This window comes from Chelonoidis abingdonii, unplaced genomic scaffold (assembly GCF_003597395.2).
Source record: "Chelonoidis abingdonii isolate Lonesome George unplaced genomic scaffold, CheloAbing_2.0 scaffold0024, whole genome shotgun sequence".
In the NCBI taxonomy this organism is placed as follows: domain Eukaryota; kingdom Metazoa; phylum Chordata; order Testudines; family Testudinidae; genus Chelonoidis; species Chelonoidis abingdonii.
In genome coordinates, this window is record NW_027424285.1 from 89,320 (window position 1) to 106,691 (window position 17,372).

The following is a 17,372-nucleotide window of genomic DNA, read 5'->3' on the forward strand; positions in this document are numbered from 1 at the left end:
CGCGCAGGGCCCAGTTCAGTCACCGGCGGTCGCCTGGCACCAGATGAATTAACCGCGAGCTTCTGGTTCCACGGAGCGGTATCGAGGTGATCTATGGCGGGCGATTCATTACGTGAAGTACGCAATTTGGGGTGTGGGAATGAGAGAAATGAGAGGAGAACGCATGTGGACTCTCTCAGGGGTCTCAAGATAGACGCATGGGAAGAGAGGAACGCAAGATGAGGGGACCCAGGGTGGGGGGTGGTTCTGTGGTGGGTTCTCATATTGAGGGCTGGGGGCAGGGAACGGGGAGGGGACCCCAGGGGGGTGTGGTTCTGTGGGGGTCTCAGTGAGGGCTGGGGGCAGGGAACAGGGAGGGGACCCCAGGGGGTGTGGTTCTGTGGGGGTCTCAGTCAGGGCTGGGGGGCAGGGAACGAGGAGGGGACCCCAAAGGGTGTGGTTCTGTGGGGGCTTCCGAGGGGAGAGGTTTGGTTCAGGGGGGAATCTCTCAGTGGGGGGTTTCTCTGCCCCCCTCGAGCTCTCTATTTCCCCCCCCAGGCCGAGCTCTATCACATCCTCACCCAGAACCTGGAGAAGCTGACAAACCCCAAGGGCGAGGAGAAGCCGTCCATGTACTGAGGGGCCGGGGGGCCTGCCCCCCAGCGGGGGAGGGGCCGGAACCAGACTGCGAATAAACGGCTCCCCCCCGCCGAACCTGCCTCCTGTGTTGGTGTCTGGCCCCCGGGGCATTGTGGGGATGGCCCCCCCTGGGTCCTGGGGCATTGTGGGGAATAGGCCCCCCCCGGCGTCCAGGCCCCCCCGGGGCATTGTGGGAATGGGCCCCTCGGCCCCCAGGGCATTGTGGGAACAGGCCCCTTGGCTCCAGGCCCCCAGGGCATTGTGGGGAATGGGCCCCCCTGGGTCCTGGGGCATTGTGGGGAATGGGCTCCTCCTTGCCTGGGGCATTGTGGGAACAGGCCCTTTAGCACCTGGCTCCCAGGGCATTGTGGGAACGGGCCCCTCAGCCCCTAGGGCATTGTGGGAACGGGCCCTTTAGCACCTGGCCCCCAGGGCATTGTGGGTAAAGCACGTGGCCCTTAGCTTAGCATCTGTGCCCCAGGGCATCATGGGTAGTGCCCTGTCATCCCCCTTGAGCCTAGACAATTGTGCTCGCCCCCGCGTGGCAGCATGTGCGCCCCAGGGCAGGCTGGGTAACTCCCGTAGCCCCTCCCCCATGGGGCGGGGATATGTCTTTTCCGGGTTCGGGTGATCTTGGGGCCGCTCTAGGCGCCGCCTCTATGGCTCTGGAGGCCCGGGGGGGGGCGTGGTCGGGAGGGGCGGCACTCAGCCAATCGACGAAGAGAGCAGAGGCCCTATGCCCTTGTGGGGAGGGCGCACTGGCCAATCAGGACGCAGAGAACCAAAGCGCACACTCGAGATGCGATTGGTCTATAGCCAGCCAATCAGAGCGCGAGGGGGCAGCCGGGGGACCCTGACAAGCAATTGCCTAGGGGGGCTCAGTGCAGGGGGAAGGTGGGACCCTGGGGCGGGGGCTGCGGGTTGGGGTGGGGGGCAGGCTGGGCTGGCGGGGGGTGGGGTTGCGGAGAGTTGGGGGGCAGGTGCTGGGCTGGCGGGGGGTGTGGGGTTGGTAAGAGTTGGGGGGCAGGCTGGGCTGGCGGTGGGTTGGTGGGCTTGGTAGGGCTGAGCTGGGGCTGTGGTGTGGGAGAGCTGGGGCAGGGGCTGGGCTGGCGGGGCTGTGGGTTGGAGGGCTGCCAGGGGCTGTGGGGTTGGAGAGCTGGGAGGCAGGCTGGGTGGCAGTGGCTGCGGGTGGGGGGTGGGGGAGGGTGGGCTGGCAGGGCGCTGTGGTTGGAGGGCTGGGGCGGGGCTGTGGGTTGGAGAGCTGGCTGTGGGGCAGGGCTGGGCTCGGCGGGGGCGTGTGGTTGGGCGCTGGCAGGGGGCTGTGCGGTGGAGAGCATGGGGGGAGGTCGTGGCTGGCGCGGTGGCTGTGGGTTGGAGAAGCTAGGCGGGCAGGGCTTGGGCTGGCGGGGTGTGGGTTGGAGGGCTGGCGGTGGGGCTGGTGGGTGTGTGGAGGCTGGGGGCAGGGTGGGCTAGGCAGGGGCATGCGGGTCTGGTGTGTGGGGGGGGCAGGGCTGGGTGGCAGGCGCTGTGTGTTGGAGGGCATGGCGGGGGCTGGGGGTTTGAGAGTGGGGGCACGGGCTGGGCTGGCGGGAGGTGTGGGTTTGGAGGCTGGCAGGGGCTGCGGGTGTGGGGGCTGGGTGGGGCAGGGCTGGGCTGGCGGGGGGGCTGCGGGTTGGAGGCTGGCGGGGCAGGGCTGGGGCGTGGCGGGGGGCTGGGGTTCGGAGCGACATGGCACGGGCTAGTGTTTAACCCTTTGCCTGATGGCAGGATGGCAGAGGGTTGGAGGTCTCGCACAGGAGCCTATGCCAGATGTGCCTCCACGCCGCCCGGACCCCACGCCGCGTACAATGGCTGTCTGGGGCTTCCGGGGGACCCCCCGATGTGTCTGTTCTCACCTGACTGCGTCCTTACTTTTCCACAGAACTTGGCCTCTCAGCGTTCATGCTGGGCGGTGGCGCTGAACAGTGGACAGCAGGGGCGCATGGTGGGGGGTGTTGGGCTGGCAGGGGATCCGGTGTGGGTGGGGGCAGCAGGGGGCTGGTGGTGGGGGGTAGTGGGGGGGCGCACATGTCAGCAGGAGGGTCTGTGAGGGGCAGTGGGGGGGACCAGGCGAGCAGGGGGGCTCTGTGAGGAGCAGCGGGGGGGGCACCAGGCAGCAGGGGGGCTCTGTATGGGGCACGCTCCCTCCTTGACCTCTCCCCTCCCCGCAGGTTGATCTGTGGGCGTCCCGCTCTAACCTGCTGGTGGCTGGGTACTACCAAGCCAATGCCGGGCTGGATGACATGAGGTAACTTAGGGGTTCCCAGGGGGGCAGGGCGGGGGTCTCCATTCTCCCCTGACATCTCTCCTGCCCACCCGTAGCCCCACCCCCCTGGCTCTGAAGATGGCTGGACGCCTGGCCGAGTTCTTTGAGGGTGCTGTATTGATCATGGTGAGATTTGGGGTTTGGGGGAGCTGGAGTGGGCCCCCCAGGGAAAGGGTGTGTGGGGGGCGCTGTAAGCAGGGACACCCTGGGGGTGCCTACAGAGGGTGGGGGGCTGTGATTGACATTTGGGGGGTGGTGGGGAGGGTCTGCCCAGTGTCCCCCCCAACTGTCCCCCTTCTCCTTGTCCCCAGCTGGATAACCAGAAACTGACTCTGAACCCCCGCGTGCCCCCCATCATTGTGCTGGAGCAGCGGGATCGGCACTGGCTCCCCAAGGACAAGAACCTGTGAGTGAGGTTCCCCCTAAACCTGCCATGGGCCCCCCATGCTACCCAGTCCCTGGGAATGGGACCCAGGAGTCTCGGACAGTGCCCCCCACACTGTCCAGCCCTCAGAGTGACTGGGGATGGGACCCAGGCATCCGGGACAGCTTCCCCCACACTCCCAGCCCTCAGGGTGACCAGGGATGGGGCCCAGGCATCCGGGACAGTGCCCCCTATGCTCCCCGCCTGGGACATCACCTCCCATGCTCCCAGCCCTCGGGGTGACCGGGGGATGGGACCCAGGCATCCGGGACAGTGCCCCGCACACTACCCAGCCCTCAGGGTGACCGGGGATGGGACCCGGGTGACCGGGACAGTGCCCCCCACACTGCCCAGCCCTCAGGGTGACCGGGGATGGGACCCAGGCGTCCGGGACGGTGCCCCCCATGCTCCCAGCCCTCAGGGTGACCGGGGATGGGACCCAGGTGTCTGGGACGGTGCCCCCCATGCTCCCAGCCTGGGACATCACCTCTCATGTTCCCAGTCCTCAGGGTGACCGGGGATGGGACCCAGGCCTCTGGGACGGTGCCCCCCATGCTCCCAGCCTGGGACGTCACCCCCCATGCTCCCAGCCCTCAGGGTGACCAGGGATGGGACCCAGGCGTCCGGGACAGTGCCCCCCATGCTCCCAGCCCTCAGGGTGACCGGGGATGGGACCCAGGCGTCCGGGATGGTGCCCCCCACAGTGCCCAGTCCTCAGGGTGACCGGGGATGGGACCCAGACAGCCAGGACGGTGCCCCCCATGCTCCCAGCCCTCAGGGTGACCGGGGATGGGACCCAGGCGTCCGGGACAGTGCCCCCCATGCTCCCAGCCTGGGACGTCAGCCTCCATGCTCCTAGCCCTCAGGGTGACCGGGGATGGGACCCCAGCGTCTGGGACGGTGCCCCCCACACTGCCCAGCCCCCGGCGTCCCCCTCCTGTCTCTTTCAGAGTCATGTGGCGCAACTGGGAATCCTCCCGCCACATTTGCAAGTCCCTGCTGGAGGCTAAAGCTCACACCCAATTGGTTGACTTCGATGCCCACCTTGATGACATCAGACAGGACTGGACCAATCAGCACCTCAACACGGAGATCGCCCGGCTGGTGTCTGTGGCCAATGGCAGCGCCTGAGGGACCCTATTGGCTGTATTCTGATTGGACTGCTTGGAACAATGGCACAACCCCATTCGCTGGCCCCAGTAAAGACTCATCTGACTTTCACTGATTCCTTTAGACTTATTCCACCCATTCCCCTCCCCCCAGACTCCTCCCCCTTGGCCTCACATCAGCCCCCAAGTGCTAAATTTAGGTCCCTTTTTTAGCTCTGTTTTTGCAGATTTCACCAAGTTTTTTAGTTTGGCCTTTAATTTCCTTTGGGTCATTTGTCTCTTTCCTTTTCGGTACCTGATTGGTCTGTCGTTTTCCCAGCATCCTCCTCCCCCGCAGCGATGGGCATCGGACAGCAAAAACCGAAGGCCACTCAATGCCCCAAACCTCCTGCCATGCAAAATGCGAGCGTAAAAACCCCAAGGAAATGTCTGGTCACCACCAGCCTCCCACCCAGGAGAATGTGGGGCCGTTTGCTTTCAATTCGTTCATTTTATTTTATTACAACTCCTTAAACCGCCAGGGAACGCGAGGCAAAACTAGTGACAAAAAGGACAAAAGAAGAAATTAAAATGCCAAAAACCTAAATTTGTGGGGGCAAAATCTTTCCTGTGAGGCCGCGGTTGGATTTCTAGTCCCAGGATTTGTTTAGACGTTTGTGGTTTCCATTTCATGACGCTCCTCGCACTGAATCTCTCTTGTTTGGCTTTTCTTCATTGGGCCCGGCTGAATTTTTGCCACTTCACGCAGACTTGGGGGCAGAGACTGTCGCCAGCAGATCTCGTCCTTTCTTTTTTTTTTTGGTTAAGTCCTTAATTTTGTTTGCATCTTTACAATGATTTCACAGTTTTGTCTGGGGCCATTCACTTTCCTTTTCTGGCAACAAAATTTCATTTCCTTAATTTCCCAACAACCTCAAACATTTTCCTTTTAACAAATTTTTGGCATTTTGTTGCTTTTTTTGTGTGTGTGAGATTAAAACCGGCCGCGAAACCCCTAAAGCTCTATGTTTCTGATTGGCAGCAGGCAGCGAGACAGGCAGTCCCGCCTTTGCCTCTCTTCCCAGCCTGCCCTGCGATTGGTGGAGGCCGGAGGTGAAAGGTCGCTCAGTAGATCATGCCCTTGGTTTCACCCCGCGGCTTCTTGATCTTCTCGAAGTTCTTGACCACGATGTCATAGAGAATGGCCTAGGGTGGGAGGAGATGGGGGAGTCGGTCTAGGAGTGGGGTGCTGCTGGCTTCTAGGGGTGAGGCTAAATTAGGGGTTCACCTCCGTCCTCCACAAATCCTACCCTGGGGGATCCAGGTCTTCTGGGGTCTATTTAATGTTGGCCTTCACCCCACACCCCCAAACCCACTTCCCCCGGAGAAGCCCCCCAACTCTGCTGTCTCTCCCTTCCCAGATGGCTGAGGTCGGGGCAGCCTGACAGTAAAATGGGGGTTCAGGGGAGAAGTGGGGGGACGGGGTCACAACACAGAAGAGAAGCTGCCCCCCCAGCTATAGCTTGGCCCCCCTCCCCATTCACTGCACTCTCCCAGCTATTCCCTTCAGTCCCCCATGGGCCCAACCCCCTGATTCTCCCCAGCCCCCCGCAACTCACGTAGAGGTTCCGGATTTCCATCACCATCAGCCGGATCTCAGCATATTGTGCCTCATCCAGTTCGTGCACCAGCTGCCGGTAATCACCCTGCGGGGGGCAGAACTGGGGAAATGAGGAGCCCAGTTTCTACCCCACCATCCCTGGTGTCCCAGAGCCCCTGCTGGGAAACCCAGGCGTCCAGGCAGCCCCCCTCCGATGCAGTGGGGAACCCTGGTGTCCGGGTGAGCCCCCCACTCCGCAGTGGAGAACCCTGGCATCCAGGCACCCACCCTCCCGCAGAGTGGAGAACCCTGGTGTCCGGGCACCCGCCCTCCCATGCAGTGGAGAACCCTGGCATCCAGGCACCCACCCTCCCGCAGAGTGGAGAACCCTGGCATCTGGGCACCCACCCTCCCACGCAGTGGAGAACCCTGGCATCCGGGCACCCACCCTCCCGCAGAGTGGAGAACCCTGGTGTCCGGGGACCCCCCCTCCCACGCAGTGGAGAACCCTGGCATCCAGGCACCCACCCTCCCGCAGAGTGGAGAACCCTGGTGTCCGGGGACCCCCCTCCCAAGCAGTGGAGAACCCTGGCACCTGGGCACCCACCCTCCCACGCAGTGGAGAACCCTGGCATCCGGGCACCCACCCTCCTGCAGAGTGGAGAACCCTGGTGTCTGGGGACCCCCCCTCCCGCAGAGTGGAGAACCCTGGTGTCCGGGCACCCGCCCTCCCATGCAGTGGAGAACCCTGGCATCCGGGCACCCACCCTCCCGCAGAGTGGAGAAGCCTGGTGTCCGGGGACCCCCCCTCCCAAGCAGTGGAGAACCCTGGCATCTGGGCACCCACCCTCCCATGCAGCAGGGAACCCAGGTGTCCTGGAGGCTGCACCCATCCCGGACACTCACCACATGAGGATTTTTGGCTGCTTTAGCCACTGCATCACCTCTCTCGGAAAAATACCTGTTGGGGGGGAGGGGGAATCAGAAGTCAGAGCTGAAGCCCCAAATTGGGGGTGAGGAAGGAAGAGCTGGGGGTGGGGCTTGGAGGCAGGCCCCTCCCTCCCCCCCCAAGGGTAGCCCAATCTCTTCACAGTGTGACTGTCATGAAGTTTTGGGGCAGTGAGAATTTCCTTGTTTTCCACCCTCCCAACTTAACAAAATTGCAGAAAATGTAACACGACCCCCCCGACCCAGTAAAGGATCTGCAGGTAACGAAGCTGGATTTGCATTCAAACTCTCCTGGCCACGTTCATTTATTTGGCATCGAGTAGCAGTTGGCTTGTTACGTTTCCCTCGGCGGGGAGGGGGCGCTTTGGTTTTGCAAGATTGAAAATAAAATCGGAAATGCCAAATTTTTAATCTTGAGGGAACATCAACGACCAGGGAGTTTCAATGTGCACAAATATTGGTCCCTGCAAAGTATTCTGGCTCCTTGTACTGACCTCAAATTCGATTTATAGCACAGAACTGCACGTGCAAAAACATGACGCTTGCAAGGACAAAATCAAAGCAGGCAGGACTTTGGGTTTCAAACAGAAAGGAGTGTTCGAAAATTCAAACACATCTCAAAGGTCGCAAAGCAAATTTCAAAGACAATGAAATGCCATTTTCAAGGTTTTGCAGTTTGCATATGTTGCCCTCAATTATCACATTTGCTCTCTCTCTAAATCCTACATTAATTCTGCATCAATTCTTTTCCACATTTAAGATTCCCTGAGGGTTTTTTTGGATTAAAAATTTGACGGGTAAGATATTTTGCATTTAAATTGTTTTTGCAACCTTTAGTCTTTTGCATTTAACACAATTCCTTGGCGTTAAATGTTCCTCTCTTTTGCCAACCAGGGTTTTGCATTTTCTATTTGGTTTTGCAGTCTAATCCTCCAGGAAACCGGTACCATTTTGCACTGGGAAATTTCCCCTTCGCTGCTTTTCACGATGTTTTGCAATTTGCATTTGTTGTTTTATTTTGGCAAACTAAAATGTTTTGCATTTGACAAAAGTTTTCTGCATTCTGAAAACTATTTTTTTTTTGCTAGTTTTCAAGCTTAAATGTTACGTGGAAACTAAGTTTTATTGCATTTAATTTCCCTTTGGGGGGGGGATGGTGGCAGGATAATTTTGCATTTAGCAATTTTTGCATTTACTCTTCACAGCTTTTTTAATTGCAAATTCAGTTGCTAATTCCACAAACACACATACCCGGGCTTAATTTTAGGCACCTATTACCCATGATACTAACCCCGAGTAGTAACGTTAAGCGCCTGTAGAATAAGTGTTTGTAGGATTGTGGCTTAAAGATTTTGCATGTAACATTTTTTACATTTTTTATTTTTAAAGTGCAAGAATTTTAATTTCCAATCATGAGGAAATTAACACACAACATTTTTACAATTTTTATGTTTGCATTGAACAATTTCTTTTTCCACATGAACCTTCCCCTTCGCATCCTTCACATTTTGCATTTAACGTTTTTGCATCTACCGACACTGTGCATTTTAACTTCCTTTTGAAATTACAAAGTATGAAGCCTGCAAAGGAGAGGAAAAATTGTACTGCAAAACTTCTTAAAATAGCAGATAGCAAGGTTGTGAAGTCGAAATAATTGTAACACACAAATGGTGGCTAAATGCAAAATATTAAGATTGTTTTAAATAGGAGGCAATTTAAAATGCACATTTTAAGCTTGGGGGGGGAAAGAAACAGAATGTGAGCTGGTAGAGAGATATTTTTAATGGCAACAAATGTTATGAAATGCACGTTTTATGGTTCCGAAACAAAAATTAAATGCAGGAAAATGTTCAAAGGAAATTAGGGAATTTTAATGCACAGAACAGGGGAAGTACTGAGGGGGTCAAAATGCCTTTTTGTTTCTTTGGCTTTTGCAAATTAAAATTCTTGAATTTAATTCAGAAAACGGCTGGAAAGGGACAGATTGTTTTGGATAAAACTAAAGGCCAGTTTAACTTGGAAAAACAAATGTGAAAACATTTTAAATGGACAAATTGTACTTTGCAAACAAACAGAATTTTACTGGAAAACCCTTTGAAGTGCAAAACTTGAAGGCTGCAGAAACAACCAAGTAAACTCAAATTTGATTTTTAAACCATTTTTTTAAAATGAAATTGAAGTGGAAATTTTTCAGTTCTCGGAAAAACCAAACCAACCAGCCACCAAAAGTTAAAGGCTGAGAACGTTGTTAAATGCAAACATTCAAATTGTTAATGAAAATGCAACCACGTGTGAAATGCACAATGGTCTTTTTGCAACGTTAACGTGTCTCATTTCACAAAGATTTTGCATTCAGATGTTCTCTATTTCGTCAATGCTCAGCGTTTTCCCATTGACGGAAATTATTCGGGCATAAAATGTCCTTGGTTTCTGATGACCCTAAAACTTTTACTATAAACAACCCCCTCCCCCTTTACATGAACACTTCCTCTCTTTTGCAGCGTCTTACAAAAATGACCAAAATTGGTGTCGTTTTAACTGCCTCCTTCTGGGGCAAGGTGAAAAATTTGCATTACAACAAAATGTGGCATTTGAATTCCTGCTTGTTGGAAAAATGACACATTTGCTTTTAACAAGGATTTTGGGCATTTTTTAAATAAATGTCTTGGCACTGGACAAAGCGTTTTGGGATTTAATTTCCTTGGGGAGTAACAAGTTGCGCTGAATGAAGTTTGTGGCCGTTTTGATTCTTTGCTTTTTGGAAAAAAAAATCCAATTTTTCCTTGTAACAGTTTTTGGCATTTAACTCCCTTGGATTTTTCAAGTTCTTTTCCCCCCTGCAAACAGTGGGTTTGGCCCTTGAATTTTCTGGGTTCTTGTGGGTGGTTGGTTGATTCTTTGTTTTGCCTTTAACCAAGCTGATGGGACGGGGGGGTCCCCCCAAATTGGGACTCACTTGGAGATCTGGGTCTGAAATCCTTCCAGCTTCGTCCGCAAGGCCGTCATCAGCTCAAACACCTTCTCCTGGGGAGGGGGAGAGGGGGGTTAATGAGCTGGGTGGGTGGGGAAAGGGGGGGCCAGGTTGGAGAAGGGGGGACGCTCACCTGGACTGCGACCCCAAAATTGTTGCCATCTTCGATACGGGGCACCTGGAGTTGAACCCAGACAGAGACCTGGGGAGGAGACAGACTATGAGTGTGTGTCCTGCTGCCCCCTTGGAGGGGATGGGACCCACTGGGTGTGTTCCCCAGGGGTGTGGTGCATCCTCTTGTGATGTGTGCACAGGGTGTGAGCGACGTGCCTGGTGCATGTTGCACGGTGGCCTGGCCGGGGCCGTGTTGTGCACACGGGGGGCGAGTGTCGTGAAGGGTGGGTGTTGCCTGGTGGCCTGGCCAGGGCTGTGGTGTTCACATGGGGGGCGAGTGTCGTGCAGGGTGCATGTTGCACGGTGGCCTGGCCACAGTCGTGATGTGCGCACGGGGGGTGAGCATCGTGCAGGGTACGTGTCGCATGGTGGCCTGGCCGGGGGCGTGCTGTCCATATGGGGGGCGAGCGTCATGCAAGGTGCATGTTGCACAGCGGCCTGGCCAGGGCCATGTTGTGTGCACGGGGGATGAGTGTCGTGCATGGTGCGTGTTGCACGGTGGCCTGGCCGGGGCCGTGTTGTGCGCACGAGGGACAAGCGTCGTACAGGGTGCGTGTTGCACGGTGGCCAGGCTGGGGCTGTGTTGTGCACACGGGGGGCAAGCATCGTGCAGAGTGCATGTTGCAAGTGGCCTGGCCAGGACTGTGTTGCGCACATGTGGGGTGAGCGTCATGCAGAGTGCGTGTTGCACGGTGGCCAGGCCGGGGCCGTGCGTCGTGCAGGGTGCGTGTTGCCTCGTGGCATCGCGCAGGGTGCGTGTTGCAGGGTGGCCTGGCCAGGGCCGTGTTGTGCGCACAGGGGGCGAGTGTCGTGCAGGGTGTGTGTTGCAGGGTGGCCAGGCCGGGGCCATGTTGTGCGCACGGGGGTCGAGTGTCGTGCAGAGTGCGTGTTGCACGGTGGCCAGGCCGGGGCCGTTTTGTGCGCACGGGGGGCGAGTGTCGTGCAGGGTGCGTGTTGCAGGGTGGCCTGGCCAGGGCTGTGTTGTGCGCACGGGGGACGAGCGTCGTGCAGGGTGCGTGTTGCCTCGTGGCATCGTGCAGGGTGCGTGTTGCAGGGTGGCCTGGCCAGGGCCGTATTGTGCGCACTGGGGTCGAGTGTCATGCAGGGTGCGTGTTGCAGGGTGGCCTGGCCAGGGCCGTGTTGTGCGCACGGGGGGCGAGCGTCATGCAGAGTGCGTGTTGCAGGGTGGCCTGGCTGGGGCCGTGTTGTGCGCACGGGGGACGAGCGTCGTGCAGGGTGCATGTTGCCTCGTGGCATCGTGCAGGGTGCGTGTTGTCAGGATGGCCTGGCCAGGGCCGTGTTGCTGCTCACCAGGGGTCGAGTGTCGTGCAGGGTTGCGTGTTTGCATGTGGCCTGGCCGGGGCCGTGTTGCGCGAACGAGGGACGAGTGTCATACAGGGGTGGCGTGTTGCATGGTGGCCAGCATGGGCTGTGTTGTGCGCATGGGAACGAGCATCGTGGCAGGGTGCGTGTTGCACAGTGGCCTGGCCCGGGGCCGTGTTAGTGCGCACAGGGGGACGAGCGTCGTGCAGGGTGGCCGTTGTTGCCGTGCGTGGCATCGTTGCAGGGTTGCCGTGTTGCAGGAATGGCCTGGCCAGAGTGTTTGTGCGCACAGGGTTCGAAGTGTCGTGCCAGGTGCGTGTTGCATGGTGGCCTGGCCGGGGCCGTTTGTGCGACTGAGGATCGAGTGTCGTACAGGGCGTGTTGCACGGGTGGCAAGGCTGGGGCTGTGTTGTGCGCATGGGGGGCGAGCATTCGTGAGGGTGTCGTGTTGCACCGGTGGCTCTGGCCGGGGGATCCGTTCGTTTGTGCGCACGAAGGGACTGAGCGGTCCGTACCAGGGTTGCGTGTTTGCACGGTGGCCATGGCTGGGGCTGTGTTGTGCGCATGGGGAGGCGAGCAATTCGTGCAGTTGTGCGTGTTGCACGTGTGGGCCCTGGCCGGGGCCGTGTTGTGCGCTACGGGGGGACCGACGTGCGTGCAGGGTGGCGTGTTTGCATTCGGTTGGGGCCAGGCCGGGGCAGCTGTTGTGCCTCAGGGGAGACGAGCGTCGTCACCGGTGTGTGGTTGCCTTTCGTGCATTCGTTCAGGGTGCATGTTTGCACGGTGGCCCTGGCCGTGGGGCGTGTTGTGCGCACGGGGGACCGAGCGTCATGCAGGTGTGTGTTGCCTCGTGGCATCGTGCAGGGTGCGTGTTCAACGTGGCTGGCCCAGGGGCCAATTGTGTTTTGTGCGCACTGGGGGGTAATCGTCGTGCAGCCGGTGCCGTGTTGCACGGTTTGTGGCCTGGCCAGTTCTGTTGTGGCTTCATTTCACCACCTCAACCAGCCCCAGCTCTCCTTGGCGCCCTGAATCTCGGCTTTTTCACCCGCTCCACCAGCCCCACAACCGTCTCGTGCTGCTCACGGGCCCAACAGGGGGTGCTAAGGGAAAGAAAGACAGACAAACGGGGGGTCAGCCCCAAAGCAGCGGGGGGCACAGGCCACCACCCGTAAATGGAGGTCCCCCCCAGATCTGGGCCCCCATCACCTATATCTACCTCCTCCACTTCTTCTCATGCTTTTCTTCTCTTCCTTCCTCTCCTTCTGCCCCGGAGGGAGAATGAACAGGGAGAAAAATGGGGTGTGGGCAGAACTCCCAGCCCCCCCCAAGCACCCTACCTTCCCTGAGGAGCGAGGCACGCTGTAGAATCTCCCACCCCAGCAATCCTTCCAATGTCCCCCGCCGCGGAAGAACCGAAATGTGAAAATGGGGGTGAACAGGAGGTAGACTCCCCCCGAATTCTCCCGCATCCGGTAAACCCCAAAAGAAGAGTGAGAAAATGGGGGGTGCGGGAGGGAGAGAGCCCAGATCGCCCCATTTGGTTTGTGGGGCCCCTCATGACCCAACTCCCCCCATCTCTCATTGCTGGGGGCGTGTGGTCCCCCAAATATTTGGGGTCCCCCAGCTCACCTTGCGCGCTCGGCTTCGCCTTCTCCTTGGGCGGGGTCGGGGATGGGGATGTCCAAGTGGGGCCCGCAGGGACTCAAGGTCCCCCACGTTCAGCGCCGGGTCCTGGGGGGTACGGTGAGGAGTGGCAGCTGGACCCCCAGAGGGACCTTTCACCCCTGCCCGCAACCCCTCGCTCCTGGCCTCCACCTTCCACGCCCCTGCCTCCTGTCCCCAGAGCCACTAACCCCTGTTCCAGTCCCTCCATAATTCCCCTACCCCACCACCCCAGGCCAATTCCCCTTCCAGCCCACACATCCCAAAACACCTCCTGCATCTGCCGCCCAACATGCTGCCTCCCACCTCTGACCCCCGCAAAACCCTCTAAATCCCTCACTGCCTCCCTCCCCCTCTCCAACCTTCTGACATCCCCTTAAATCCGCCCCATCCTGTGTCCCCAGGCAAACCCAAAATCCTGCCTCCGCACTCATCCTCACGTCTCAATCAAGCCCCCCTCCCTGCCCCCCCAAATACCTTTTTGAGGGAAAGCATGCCAGCTGAGTTATCTTGCGGGGAACAGGGTCCCAACCAGCGCTTCCGCCTGGGGTAGGGGAAAGAGGGTAGTAGGGGGGGCCTGCCTGGGGGGGAAGCTCACACCCTGGTCCCCTACTCCCACGGCTGGGGGCACTGCTGGGGAGAAGCTCGCACGTCTCACCTGGGCGCAGAGCTGGGTCCGGAACAGGAATCCACCTGCAGGGAAAAGAAAATTGGGGAGGTCAAAATGTAACTAGCAGGACGCTTCCCTCCCGCCTGCCGGGACCCCGCCAGCCCCCCCGCCCCGGGCACCCCGCCAGCCCTGACAACCGATCCCCAGCCACCTGCCCGCCCTGGCCCGTCTGCACTGGTGATGGGCGGTGAAGGGGCCCTCCCCACCTCGCCAGGCCTGGGAATCCGACCTGCCCCATGGAAAACCCCCCCATGGGGGGTCACCAGCGCTGCCGCCTCGGGGGCGGGAATGGCAGGGCAGTGCTTGGAGACGGACAGAGACACCCTCATCACCCCGACTGCTACCCCGAATTCCCAGGCAGTCCCCCCAATCCAGACCCCCCCTCCCTTTCCGAGCCACCCACTCTCCACTCCCCCTTCTCCTGCTTCCCCCAATCCCATCCCAGCACTGCCCTTCGTCCGATCCCCAGCCCACTCAACCCCTCACGTCCCCAGCATCCCCCTTCCCCTGAGCCCTCCCGTCCAGCTCCCCTTCTCCTTCCTCACTGAACCTATCCCAGACCCCCTTCCGCCCAGCCCCCAGCCCAGCTCACCCTCACCCCAGCATCCTCCTTCCCTGAGCCCGTCCAGCCCCCCCAACCTCCATCCCAACACCCATTCCCTTCCCTGAACCCCTATCCCAGCATCCTTTCCCTCCCAATGCCACTCCCAAGTCCACAGCACCCATTCTTCCTCCGAGTCCCCAACCCAGCTCACCCTCACCCAGCATCCCCCTTCCCCGAGCCCCCCACAGCAGCTCTCCTCCCAAATCTCTCGCATCCAGCACCAATCCCTTCCCCTGAACCCCCTATCCCAGCACCCCTTCCCCAAGCCCACCCCGCTCCCCTCAGGCCCAGCCACCAGTCCCTGCTGCCCCCCTTCTCCGTCTCCGAGTACCCGCACTCACGCAGCTCCCCCTTCCCCCAGCGCGCGCGAAGCACGACGTCCCTTCCCTGTTCTCTCCGATCCCCCAGCCAGCAAGCGCGCTGCTTTTCCGGCCCCCCGAAACGCCTCCAGTCCCCTCCCCTCCCTGGCACCCCTCGGCCCACCTCTCTCCGTTCCGCACCCCCCCCCAGGCCCCACATAAATCTGCTCCCCATCCCGCCCCCCTCACATTGGCCTGGCCTCGGGGCTGATCCGCCAGCGCAGCCATGGCGGGGGGGGATCGATGGGGGGTGCGTGACGGAGCGTGGGGGGCCGCGAGGCGCGTGTCGGGGGGGGAATATGTGCGAGTGAAAAGTGAACGAAAGTGACGAGCTGCGGGGGAAGTCCCGGCCGAAAGGGAGGCGTGGGGACGGGTCCGAGCTGCGAGCTTTCCACAACGCAGTGCCCCAGCGGTGGGGAGTGGTCGGGTTGCGAACTTCCCCCCGCAGTGCCCCCAGCGGGAAAAAGTGCCGAAGCGGAGCTTCACAACAACAGTGGCCCGTGAGGAGGATGTCGGGCTGAGGCTTCCCCCAGCAGGGAGGGATGTCCGCTGTGAGCTTCTCCCAGCAAGTGCCCCCAAAGGGAGGGTGTGTGGGTCCGGGCTGTGAGCTTCTCCCAGCAGTCCCCCCAGGGGCCAGGGTGTGTGGGTCCGGGCTGTGAGCTACTCCCAGCAGTGCCCCAAGGGGGCAGGGTGTGTGGGTCCGGGCTGTGAACTTCTCCCAGCAGTGCCCCCAAGGGGGCATGGTGTGTGGGTCCGGACTCTGACCTTCCCCCAGCAGTCCCCCCAGGGGCCAGGGTGTGTGGGTCCGGGCTGTGACCTTCTCCCAGTAGTGCCCCAAGGGGGCAGGGTGTGTGGGTCCGGGCTGTGAGCTTCTCCCAGCAGTGCCCCAAGGGGGCATGGTGTGTGGGTCCGGGCTGTGAACTTCTCCCAGCAGTGCCCCCAGGGGCCAGGGTGTGTGGGTCCGGGCTGTGAGCTTCTCCCAGCAGTGCCCCAAGGGGGCAGGGTGTGTGGGTCCGGGCTGTGAGCTTCTCCCAGCAGTGCCGCCAGTGAGGGAAGGGGGTCCAGGCCGCGAGAACTTTCCCCCAGAGGGCAGGTTATGTGGGTCCCAGCTGCAAGCTTCCCCCACCCCAGGGGGCGGGGGTGTCTGGGCTGCAACCCCCTCCCCCCGCAATACCCCCAACTATGGGGTGGGGTTGCTGGGCTGTGAGCTCAGATCAGTGCCTGCAGCTGGGGGGAGGGAGGACTCCAATGCTGCGAGCTTCCCTCCAGCAGTGCCCCCACCCTCGGCTAATCCCCCGGACGCCAGGGTCCCCTGCCCCCCGCCCGCCTGGGCCACCCCCCACCCCAACAGAGCACAGCACCAGACAGGCTTTTCCCCACTGAGGGCAGGGGGCCGTTTTATTTGTGTCCCGGACGCCTGGGTCCCCCGTTGTCATTCGCTCTATGCTAGGAATCCCCCCCCCCGCGCGATGCCTGGGGCCCCATCCCTGAATTGACCCCCCCCAGTCTTCCTGCCCCCAAAGGGAAGGGGGTGGGGGGGCCTCCATTCCTCCTTGGACACCTGGGTTCCCCTCCCACCCCAACACCCTCCAACTCCCGGACACCTGCCCCCCCCAATAATTACCCCTCCCCAACCCCCCTTTCCCTCAGCCCCTTGCGAGGGTGGGGGGAGGGATCCCCTCCGCTGGCCTCCTCAGGCTGCTCCCGCCCCCCACGGGCCAGGACGCCTGGGTCCCTCCCGCAGGCCAGCTCCCCTCCCGCCATGCACCCCCCTAGCTGGCGGGGGAGCCCGTCCCGGACGCCTGGGTCCCTCAGGCGCACGGCTCGCCCTTGGGGAAGAGGCCGGCGCCCGGGCGGCCCGGGGACCAGCGCGGAGCGAGAGGACCAGGGCAGGCGCAGGCGTGGGGCTGGGGGCCAGGCAGGGAGGCCTTTGGCTGGCGTGGGGCTGGGAGGCCCTGTGCCCCCCTTAACGTTGCCCCCTTCTCCCCACGCACCTTCGTGGCCTCCTGGCGCTGGTGGCTGGACCTGCATCCTGGCGGGCGGGCTTCGCCTGCTGGTGAGCTACGGCGGCGACGGGGCGGGCAGCTGGCCCCCCTGCGCGCCGCTGGCTCCGCGTCTGGCCGTGTGTTTGGCTTACGGGGCTCCAGCTGCGCCGCCGCCGCCTGCCTTTCGGCTCGTGGAGGAGCTGACGCGTGCTACTGCTACGCCCCCCTCCGGCCGGCACCCTGCTGCCCCCCCATTGCCCGACCCCGGGCTTTGCCCGTGCCGCCTGGGCACCGGCTGGCGGCTCCCTGCCCTCCCGGCCCGCGCGTTTCCGTGTCTCACCTTTCTGCTGTCCTGCTGTCTGGCCGAGGAGCTGGCCGTTCTTCCCGGCGCTACCTGGCCGCGCGGGCACCCGGCCGGCGCCCCCTTGTCGCCTCGTTTCTGCTCACGTGCTAGCTGGTGGGCTGTGGGAAAAAACCTCCTGCTGGCTGGTGGCACCGCGCGTCTACGGCCCGGCTACGGGCCCGCTGGTGGGCGCGCCGCGGGCACCCTGGCTGTCCGTTCTACTCCTACCAGGCTGGTACGGCCCTGCTGGTCCCCGGCCGCAGCCGGAGGCGCCCGGCCCATGTCCCCAAAAGGAGCG

The 17,372-nt window shown here is 60.7% G+C and overlaps 3 protein-coding genes across 3 annotated transcripts in view; 2 read left to right on the top strand and 1 right to left on the bottom strand.

The window, feature by feature from the left end:
• Positions 1-691, top strand: part of PSME2 (proteasome activator subunit 2) — a 4,163-nt gene extending 3,472 nt beyond the window's left edge. The window contains exon 9 of the mRNA XM_075061345.1: positions 492-691. Coding sequence (XP_074917446.1) covers positions 492-618 — 127 coding nt within the window. The 3' untranslated portion in view covers positions 619-691. The remainder of the gene's footprint in view (positions 1-491) is intronic.
• A 2,106-nt stretch (positions 692-2,797) lies between these two features.
• On the top strand, positions 2,798-4,563 carry EMC9 (ER membrane protein complex subunit 9). Its single transcript, XM_032804650.2, has 4 exons — positions 2,798-2,905; positions 2,980-3,049; positions 3,235-3,329; positions 4,298-4,563. Exons 1-4 carry the CDS (start codon positions 2,901-2,903, stop codon positions 4,476-4,478), a joined length of 351 nt encoding a protein of 116 aa, XP_032660541.2. The 5' UTR covers positions 2,798-2,900; the 3' UTR covers positions 4,479-4,563.
• A 363-nt stretch (positions 4,564-4,926) lies between these two features.
• PSME1 (proteasome activator subunit 1) lies at positions 4,927-14,974 on the bottom strand. Its single transcript, XM_075061346.1, is given in 13 exon segments — positions 4,927-5,641; positions 6,055-6,141; positions 6,942-6,996; positions 9,940-10,007; positions 10,088-10,156; positions 12,454-12,551; positions 12,668-12,713; positions 13,077-13,136; positions 13,138-13,189; positions 13,602-13,657; positions 13,772-13,795; positions 13,798-13,806; positions 14,936-14,974. Coding segments are annotated over 13 exon segments (744 nt in total). The 3' UTR covers positions 4,927-5,560.
• Between the last annotated feature and the right edge of the window lie 2,398 nt (positions 14,975-17,372).